The sequence below is a fragment of the Glycine max genome, chromosome 7, assembly GCF_000004515.6.
Source record: "Glycine max cultivar Williams 82 chromosome 7, Glycine_max_v4.0, whole genome shotgun sequence".
NCBI lineage: Eukaryota > Viridiplantae > Streptophyta > Magnoliopsida > Fabales > Fabaceae > Glycine > Glycine max.
Window position 1 is genome coordinate 38,713,917 of NC_038243.2, and position 11,239 is coordinate 38,725,155.

The following is an 11,239-nucleotide window of genomic DNA, read 5'->3' on the forward strand; positions in this document are numbered from 1 at the left end:
GGTGATATACCCTGTGGGGTCCACTTCAAACTTGTGCCCCCAGATTTTTCTCAACACCAAGTCAACAATTAACTAACTTTGCTCCAATGTACCCAACATCAGTTATTAGAATCTAAACCAGGCCTTACTTAACCAAAAAAAAAAAAATACTAACATAATAAAGACAATTTTGTTCTTTTTTAAATTAAAATTTGACCAATTCAAGTCAAGCTTAATATCCTAAATCATACTAAAACTGTACAAATTGAAAGTGACTAGTGATAACTTGCTCTTAAAACTAGCTATTATTGCTATAAAAAAATAATAATAATAATACGCCAATCTTTATACAGAGCTTACTCTTGGGGTGGTGAAATGAAACATTAAAACTCTTGATTTGTACTATGCAGCAGCTTCCTCCCGAAAAAACCTAGCGGAAGAAAGATATTACAGAAATGCAGTGTAGTGGAGCTAGCTAAATGCTAATTTAACAAATACGTTTGGTCGAGTTGTACAATTTTTAAACACACACACTATCAAAAACTAATTATTTTGCTTCATTGAATATTTCAAGAACTAAGAGCGTTCCCAGTGGCAGAGTCGGAAGAATCTCCAGCAAAATCCATCATCATCATGAGCTGATGAAAATCAGCTTCGTTAATCCTGTCCCAGAATTCGGTATCCTTGTTCCCGAATGAATCCATTTCCATACCTTGATTGAGATTCTCTGTCTTTATTTGCTCTTCTTCTGTTTGAACCCTCTCTGGCTCGCTCTGCTGCAAAGTGAGCGACTCGTCCACCAAGGGGAAATTGAGCTTGGCCCGTGGGCCGCGGAACTCAATCGCGGCCTTGTCGTAGGCCCGGGCGGCATCCTCGGCGGTTCCGAACGTGCCGAGCCAGACCCGGGCAGCACGACGAGGGTCACGAATCTCCGCGGCCCACTTTCCCCAGGGCCTCTGCCTCACGCCTCTGTACTTCTTCTTGGCCCTCTTCTGCTTCTTTTTCTCCTCCGGGAAAAAGTTGCATCCCAGGCATCCTGCGATGTTGCACTCGCGACAAGTGTCCATGCTCGGCGGCGGCGGCGGCGGCATTAGGCAGGCGGCGGCGAGAGGATCAGAGGTCTGTGGAAGGCGGAATTCGGGGAGGGAGAAGGAGCTGGAGGCGGAGGTGGAGCCGGCGACGACGTTGGTAAGGGCGGCAACGATGACGGAAAGCTCCTGCTCGGTGGTGAGAGTGGCGGGGGAGAAGGAAGAAGAGGACATTGAAAGAGAGAAAAAGCAAAGTTGTGAAGTGTGTTTGTTTGTAGTTGGAGGTGTTTGCTTTGTGTTTGGCGCGTTGAAGTTTAATTTTCGAACTGGAGAGTGTTTATATACGGTTTGGGGGTGACGTGGCAGGTAAGGTCCAGCTGTGCACACCGTTCACACACGGAGTGAGTGGCTGAGAGGGTTAATGGTTTTGGACTTTTTGATCACGTGGGTGTATTTAATGAGGATTACAGATAGGATATTGTGTGTGACGTGGATTCATTTGAACGGTCAGATAGAGAAAAAGAAAATGTCACGTCGGATTTGGAAAAAGTAATGTTATGATATGTGATTGAGAAACACAAAGCATCTGAGAGAGAGAGAGAGAATTTGGGTTTTGAGTTTTGACCTGTTCCTTAGACCGCAGCTGGCTGGATAAAATAAATAGCTGGGAGGGTACAACTGGACCTCTACGGAGGTCAAACTTTGTCCGTATTACTATTATTATTCCAAATCTTGAATATTCACTTTCAACGCTAGGGATTTTATATATTTCTTCTGCTGCTTCTTATTCTTCTTCTTATTTCGGTATCTTGTTTTTTTAATTAATAAAAATAAGATGACAATTAGTACATGATTTTGAATTTTCATAAAATATTAAATATTAAATACTTTTTCACCTTTTTAAATATAAAATATATTTCAAGTCAATAATTTATTGGTAAATTATTTGAAAATGCAGTGAATTACAAGCAGTTTTTTTTCCTGCAAAATCTATCTATGGATTTTAATTAAAGATGAGGTGGATTTTTTTTAATATATGTGTCATGTTTGTTTTTATTGGGGAACAACGTTGGAGACGTGTGATTTTCATCGCTTGTAATAAGACCTTTTAAGTAGATAAAAATTAACTTAAATTGTAATTTTTGTTCTCTTTAATTTTTTTATTCATCCATGATTTTAGTTTTCATATTTTATAAAATTTATAATTTTGATTCAATTTTTAATTTTTAATTTTATGTGTGTTGATCGGTTTACCTAACATTTAACTAATGATATATCAGTATTATAATGAGATAAAAAAAATTAACCTTTAATAATTAAAATGTAAGAAAATGAAAATTTAAAAATCGGATTAAAATTATAGATTTTTAAAAATGTAAAGGCTAAAATTATGTGAAAAAATAGGAAACCAAAATTTCAATCTAACCTAAAAATTATCTTTAAATAAAGACTTAAATATGTTCTTCTTACTTGAAAAATATGTTATTTTCACTTTATTACCTAAAATTTATTTATTTTTTGTCTAAGTATCCAACATTTTCTTATGTTTCACTTTAGTATCTGTAGTTAGTCTTATTCTGTGAAGTGATAATATAACAGACGAAGTCTCACTTCATCAACACCTAATCACTAATACATCATTAAATTTTTCACATCATTTTTTATTATTTAAATTATTTAAAAAAATCCAATTTTTCCTCTTCCCTTGGATTGGACTTGGAGCAATTCGTCGGGTTAATCTGGTTGCATATAACGAATCAAAAAATAATTACATTAGAAAAACTTTTTTTTCACAAGAAATGAAATGAAGGCAAATTGGAAGTAGAAAGGAGAAAGACCTTGTGATCGGAGGAGAGAGGGATGGTGGTGCCATTATGGTAGAGTAAGATGTGGGAGCTGTTGCAGTTGGAGACAAAGAGTTTGTCTGGTGTGACGATGGCGATGACGGCATTACAGTGAGGAGTTTGAAGTCACACCTACAGGTGAAGGTCTGGTTGCTCTGGCTTAGGCAGTGAACCTTATCGTCCATGCGAGCGAATTCGTTCTTCATCGTCAGTTTCCACTCCAAATTCTCATGCGCGTGGTCCATTTCTTCATTCACGATCTCATGTAGTCGCTCCTTGCACATAGTCGCAACCTGTGGAAACGAAAACGATACAACTTTTCTAAGTCCCAAGCCCTCGACATCAAACTTGGAGGCTAGTGGGGTGCCGTAGCGATTACGATAATTTTCGGTGAGGTGTTGGATCAACTCCTCAAGACCTGACCTGAAGAAGTAGTCGTTGTGGGTGACGCCGAGGAAGTGGAAGGCTCTGCCAGGGTTGCTGGACTTGATCACGAGTTGGAGGTTGCCGCCACCGCTGGCTCTTAGGGTTTGGAAGTAGTTTTGGAGGAAGACAAGGGGGTTTGTGGTGGAGGAAGGGATCTTTAAAAGAGGAAGAAGAGGAGGGAGACGAGGAAGGAGAAGAGGAGGAGGGCGAATTGGATTTTTTAAATAATTTAAATAATAAAAAATGATGTGAAAAATTTGTTGACAACACTCCATCTATCACGTCATCATTTCACAGCATGAAACTAACAGCAAATACTAAAATAAAACATAAAATTTTTTAAATAATTAGATGAAAAAAGAAATTTTAAATAGTAAAATGAAAATGACATATTTTTTAAATATGAAAAACATATTTAAGCCTTAAATAAATTATGTGCTTAAAATTATATGTAAGTTATATTTGGACTTAAGTCTTTCAATAAAACAAACATTAACAAATAAAAGAACATTAGTTTTTTTTATGAGAAATATGTATTAGCAAGTCCTAAAAAAAATTGATAGGAACCAAAAATGAAAAAGTGTTAACTTACCCGGATAGAAAAAAAGCCTTTGAAAAACCCCAAAACCTTAATATTATATTTAAAGAAATACTTCTTCTTCAAATTCAAACCATATCTTGAGAAGAAATAATTCCTCCATGCAATTTCTAGGGCATTCGGTTTCTCCTTCTCACGTGTGATGATTTTAGGGTCAAAGTGCACAAGCAAAAAATATTTTTGTTGCTTTTTTGCGTTGTGAATTGTTGGCTTTCTTTTGTCATGCAATTATTGTGTAAATATGGTTCATCATTGGAGTTGAGGAGGGCAGCCAATTGTTGTAGTGGTGGGTGTGGTAAAAGAAAAATAGAGAAGTGAAAAGAACAATAAAAGAAATGCAACCCTCACTTAAACAATGCCATATTGCTGGAGTATTGCCAAATTGGGTTTAATTAACCACGTATATGTTATGTAGGATAACTTTGTTAAGTTGAAAATGTTAATCAGAAAAATATTGGAACAAATTTGAATACCTTTTTAATTCTTATAAATTTATATTTTAATTATTATAAAAAAATTTATCCACTTTTAATTCGTGTAAGTTTGTATTTTTTATGTTTAGTTTTTATAAGTATTTACTTTTTCAACTTTAGTCTTTATAAGATATTTTAATTATTTTTAATTTCTGCAAGTGTGAATTTATGAGGATTATACATGAAAAATTAAAATATTAAAGGGAGTAAAGTTGAAAAAAATATAAACTTACAAGAATTAAAAATAAATAAATAAAATGTCAGGAAACTAAAATTAAAAAAATTCCAACTTACAAAAATAAAATTGAAAAAAATAAACTTACAAGGAACCAAAATAAAAAAAAATACTAACTTACATCAATAAAAACACATTTAAGCCAAAATTAAATTTAGAGAAAAAAATCAATAAAAAATAATTAGAGAACTAAAGTAGGGATCACAATTAGAACCATAGTAAATGAATACCTATAAAACTCCCTCAATATATGAGGCATATATCCATCAAATGAGTTAAGCTGTGATATGAGTAATTACTTATAAAATTTGTGAGTATGAGTATTATATGACCCGACCTTTTTCATACCCGCATAATATATTTATAAATATTATACAACTCTCTTAACTTAACATTAAAATATTTGTTCTTCTCTATTTCTCCTCTAAAAATCAAAATGTAACTTCTAAACATAGGCCCTTTAACGCGGGTAATAGGTCTAGGTATGCGTACGAATACTTAGTGCATAAAGATATGCATATACGATGTTACTATTAAGCAAATATAAATCTAAGTATGAATATTCTTTTCTAAATGTTGACACAAGGATGAGTATTGTAATATCTTACTTAAGCCTTACTCGTTATTATTCCTAAAGTAAAATAAATTTAAATTAAACTTAGCAGATAAAATTACTAATTGTGCCTACACTTAATTCTTTTAGATACTTTCTGGAAATAATTTTAAGTTTGAGAGTTAAAAAAAAATAAAAATGTACATACATTTTAAAAAAATAAAGTTATATTTTCATTAAAATTAGTAGGTTACTGGCAAGGAATAAAAAAGTTCAGACAAACTTGAAACAAATGAAAGGACGATGATATTATACTCAATATTTTTTCTTTAATTTCTTCTTAACGTTTAAGTAAAATATAATTTTTACTTTTTTTAGGGGATTTTACGTTTTTTTTAACGTTTAAGTAAAATATAATTTTTATTTAATTTTAGATCAAATATGAGGATAGTTAAAATCTTTTCTAAATGTAATTAATTGAGATTTAGATGTGATTTCTCTTACTTGGTCAAATGTCAACCTTTGGATGTCAACTTTCCGCCGATTTCTTTGCTATGTTTCTAGACTCTAGAGTTTGAGCTCGCTAGGGATTTTTTTTTTCTTTTTGTGTGCCGAAGGGTCAAGCCTTGGATAGTGAAATGTTTGGTTGATCGCACATCGTAGTGCTTCGTGGAAACTTGGATACAAAGGTAGTGAAAAATCATAAATTGTCATGAATAATTTATCTATAGTTGTTTATATTTTTATAATTTTTTTATAATTTTTTATTTATATTTAAATTTTATAATTTTTTCAATTATCTTTTATACTTATAAATATACTACTTTTATTGAAAAGAATAAACACAATTTTCATTTTCTCTAAACTCTTGTATTTTGTTTTACTTTTTTTTTATCTATTTTTCTACTTTGAGTTATATTTTATTTAATACATTATCAACATGAATGTCTTTCTTTCACGGATCATCGACAATTGGTATTTCAACTTACAATGAAAAATCATGTAAAGAAATCATTTGAAGAAAATTATTCTTTTAAATTCATATTTTAATGTTATATTTTTCTTCTCTCTAATTTCATTATTCATACAATGAGCTTGATAAAATATTTATGTTTTATTTATATAATTGTGAATTTAATCATTTAAGAGTCTTAAAGACTTTATTAGAAGAAAATTTTCAAAATATTTTTTTCACTTGAAGTAAAAAAATAATACAAAAGTGAAAATAAAAGAATATTTTTCTCACTCGAAGTGAGAAAATAATATCTTAATGATTGAAGTCTATGAATTATATTATAATTTGATCTTGTGCAAGACAAAATCATTTTCTTTTGAGTTCACATTTCAAGGTAAGACTATTTTTATCTCCCTAATCATATTATTCATAACTATGATATATATATATATATATATATATATATATATATATATATATATATATATATATATATCGTTTACATAAATTTAAAATTTATTTAGACATAATGTATCTTAAAGACATTATCAAATAAATAAATTTTAAAAATATATTTGTAAATGGTCCTAAAGACCTTACAAAAGACAAAAAATTGAAAAAAAAATCACCAAAATTGGGAAAAAAAATACAAAAAACAAAAAAGGAAGAATTTTCATTTTTTTTGAAGAATGTGACTAAAAAATTTGATTATTTCTCATCAGAAGTGAAAAAATAGTGCAAAACATGAAAAAGAAAGAACTTTTCATTCCTGAAGAACGAGAATAAAAAAGATTGAATCTTTCTCACTAAAAGTGGAAAATAATGCAAGAAAAAAATGGAATTTTGATTCTTGAAGAATGTGAAATTTTACCATTTATTAAAATATCAATTTATGTATATTAATTCATCTTAGTGTTTATGTGATATTCTAACATGATAATCTTGCCTATAGTATTTTTATATGTGCATCTGATTCATGTAATATAAAGCAATATGTCATTATTAATATTTTATTTGTAATATATGTTTTGGTTCAAGTAATTACATTTGGTAAATATTATTAGAATAGTATGTATTATTCTTGAGTATATACAATATATATATATATATATATATATATATATTAATAATAATTTTAAATAGGAAGCAAATATAATTGTTTATGATATTTATTGTCATATTTATATTGATTAGTGTTATCATTATCGGCAAATATATTTATATGTTATATGTACACATAAAAAAGATATTATATGTATGTTATATTGTGAGTATATATTTATAATCACTAGTTGATTGATATTGTGTGGAAAAAAATATCAATGATGATATGAATTTTTTTTATCTATTTTCACACATTTAATGTGCTCTTGTAGCAATAGGTGTTCATGACTTGATTTGGTTCAATTTTTCATCAAAAAATAATTTGAACGAAACTGAAAAACATATATAGTTCATTTTTTATTAAAAATAAAATCCAAACCAAACCAAATCAATATTTTGCATTTGGTTCAGTTCAACTTTTGCGGTTTTTATTAAAATATTGTTTCACTAAAATTTATATATTTTCTCTTCAATTTTTAAATTAAATTGCATTTTAAAAAATTTCTAATAACAATATAAGAAACTTATTAATATGTTAAACCTTCAATAATAAAATCTATCAAATTTTCATTAATTTTAAATCAAACATATAATAAAAAAATTATCTGAAAAAGAAAATAATATACATTGTATAAATTTATATACATAATACTACAAAAAATATGAAACTCAAGTTGTATACACATAAAACACATAACACTTAAGTAATATAAGTGTTGTGGTTTTGTTTGATTTCAAAACCACAAACCACAAATCAAACCAAACCGATTGGTTTGAGAATAAAATTAACCAAACAAATCCAAAAAGAATTGATTTGGTTTGATTTTGGATCATTTTGGATTTGAATACCCTTGGTAGTAACAATATCAAAGAATAACAACTTAAGAAATATTTGTAGTTTTACATGAAAATATGTACAATTCCTACAAAAAGAACCATAAATTAGAGAAAAGATGCTAATTTCATGTCACTATTCAATACAAAAGTTAGTCGTAAATAACGACTAACATTGGCTATTTGGCTCAATGGATAAGAAAATCAAAACAAGGCCTTGATCATTTCCACATTCTGTATGTACTCAAACAATCTAAGAATCATGCAAAATCAGGAAATTTAGAACAATCGTTCTCTCAGAATCAAAGGTTCGCACAACTCACTGGACATTTATGAAGTACTTGGCTTACCATACCATCAGTTTTGTTCAGACATGCTAACATCTTCACTCTTGTGTTTTCAATTCATACTTCATCACTCACAATAATGTCTGCTCACACAAAAATTAGAATTTTCACAATCATCTCATTAGTACACAGTATATCTCATTCATCAATTCATCCAGAACAAGTCGTAGCCAATTATTAATTTATTATGTCTCTACCATGCAATTTTTATTCAATAACTGAAATTAAAGTACTGGAATTAAATTGCTGAAATTAAATTGCAAGAAATCAAAATAAAGAAAAGAAATAACACAATTATCCTAAAAAAACAAAAACACATAATGCAATTAACTAAAAGAGAGATAGGGTAAGAAATCATAGGTTGCCTCCCAGTAAGCGCTTCTTTAACGTCATTAGCTTGACGAGTCCAATGCCTTCAAGATGGCATGAAGGTCACATAAAACACAACCTCTTTGCATTTTCGTCTCTTAGTTGGAGACTCTATGAAACTCATGTATCCCGGAAACACCTTCCATATTATTGCAAGAGAAGTGTTGGTGATCAAGGAAAAAATGACACTTAAAGATTTATCATGCTCTCCATGCCTTTCTTCCTTGAGAATCAGTTAATGAGGAGGGGTATTGACTTGGAGAATAATTTTTTGTTGAATTTCTACTTGTGAGCATTTCTCCCATTGTTGTGTTTTCTCCTCATTTCTTTCTCTCTCTTCTTTCTTTTCTCCTTCCTCATCACATACATCCTCCTCAGTTTTCTTTTCCTTCTCTTTTCTTCTAATGAAAATTACCTTGCACTCCTCTTTAGGCTTCATCTCAGTATTGACCCTAAAGGTTTTAGTGGGCCTTTCAACAACTAGCTTAGCTAGTTGACCTATCTGTACCTCCAGATTTCTGATTGCTACATTGGTACTCATCTGATGTGACTCGGTCCTCTGCATGAATTGTACTAGTAATTCCTCCAGCATAGTGGTTTCCTCCCGTAGGCTGGGCTCTTGGCTAGGAGGTCGATAAGATGAACCCCCTTGGTTGAAGTTATTCCCTGGATGGAATCTCCAACCTTGGCCCTGTGAAAAATTACCTCTCTGATAAAAGTCTGGTGGTCCTCCTTGATGGAATCCTTGATGATTCTGGCTGCCCATGTAATTAGTTGTGTTATCTTGGACCATGCATGAGCCTGACTCATGAGTGTCACCACAGATGTTGCATCTCCCAATATGCATGACTAAAGATGGAGAATGTTGCATTGCATGCAGTTGTTGAGAAAGATTACTCAGAGTTGTTGTAAGGGTCTCTAAGGTCTTGGCCAGGAGCTTGTTTTGAGCCAACATAGCATCTTAAGAAGTGAGCTCAAGAAGACTTTTCTTTGTAGGCATATAGGCTCGATCACAAAGAATGACATGATCAATGGCCGCCATATTCTCTATCAACTCCATAGCTTCTTCTAGAGTCTTTAACTTGATCTTCCCACCAGTTGAGACATCGTGGAGCTGCTTGGAATGGGGTTGCAAGCCATCAATGAAGATGTTGAGCTGGACTGGCTCGCTAAACCCATGTGTAGGAGTCTTCCAGAGTAACCCATGAAAGCAATCAAGGGCTTTGCTCAACGATTCATGAGGGTGTTAGTGAAAGGATGAGATTTCCACCTTTCTCTCAACGGTCTTGGACTCCAGGAAATACTTCTTCAGGAACTTCTCCACCATCTCGTCCCATGTCCGCAGGATATTCCCCTTAAACGAGCGAAGCCATTTTTTTGCTTCACCGGCCAAGAAAAAAGAAAATAAGTTAAGGCTGATGGCGTCTTCAGGCACTCCTGCTATCTTCATCATGTTGCAGATCTTGATGTATATGGTCAGATATGAGTACAAATTTTCACTCGGCAGGCCATGGAACAAACTCCCCTAGATCAGCTGGATGAGGGAATATGGATATGAAATGTTGGTTGCCTGCACATCTGGTCTGGCTATGCTGGTAAAGTATTGAGGTATAACAAATCTAGAGTAATCCTCTAGCGTCATCATCTGTGGATGATTTTCTGTCATGATGCGTTCTACAAAGAAGGAATGTAAACTATTCACAAAAGAAACAACCACCGTGCACGTTATCACAGAATAAAAATTAAAACTTCAATATATATTTTTTTATTTTTTTAAAAAAGAATAAAATAAGAGTGAATAAAGAAAAAAAAATTGAAAAATAAAATAAAGCAACTTAAAAAATTAATAGATAAAACAAAATTTAAATAAAATAAAAAAATAATTGCTCTCAAATTCGGATTTGTAACAACCAAGTACGAAAACCAAAGTCTCTGGTAACGACACCAAAAACTTGTTAACTAATTGGTAAGTGTATCAATTTTATCACAAGTAGTAAAATTTCTGAGTGTCGAATCCACAAGGACTTTATTTGTACTTGGATTGATGCAAACCCAATTTAAAAGTAAGAGATAAAGAAATAAAATAATAAATAAATAAAGATAGGAGATAAAATAAAGATTTAAAAGAAAAGATAAAAAATTTAAAGAAAAAAATATAGGATAGAAAAGATAAAATATTTGAATTAAAAGATGATAAAGATAAAAGAAAATAGAAGATAAAAAAAGAAAAATATAAGATGAAGATAAAGGAAGATAAATTCTTAGAATGTGATAATGTTAGACCTAACCTACCTTATTTGCCTAAGATGTATTATTTTAGATTTTTCTCTATCAATTTGAGGAATATTTCCTACCCACATTTATTCAACCCGTATCCCTCACGATGAAAAGTCTAATTTATGTATTCTCTCTCCCAAATCCCTTTGTAAAGATAGAATCATAAACAACATTAAGTATAAAGATGTATGTAGAGACACAACAAAGTAACTCTATC

The 11,239-nt window shown here is 31.2% G+C and overlaps 1 protein-coding gene across 1 annotated transcript; it reads right to left on the reverse strand.

The window, feature by feature from the left end:
* Positions 1 to 265: 265 nt before the first annotated feature.
* Positions 266 to 9,511, reverse strand: LOC100820426 (uncharacterized). The gene is made up of 3 exons (XM_041017540.1): positions 9,161 to 9,511; positions 2,988 to 3,432; positions 266 to 1,384 (listed from the first exon to the last, which is right to left on the reverse strand). Exons 1-3 carry the CDS (start codon positions 9,509 to 9,511, stop codon positions 549 to 551), a joined length of 1,632 nt encoding a protein of 543 aa, XP_040873474.1. The 3' UTR covers positions 266 to 548.
* Positions 9,512 to 11,239: the final 1,728 nt, after the last annotated feature.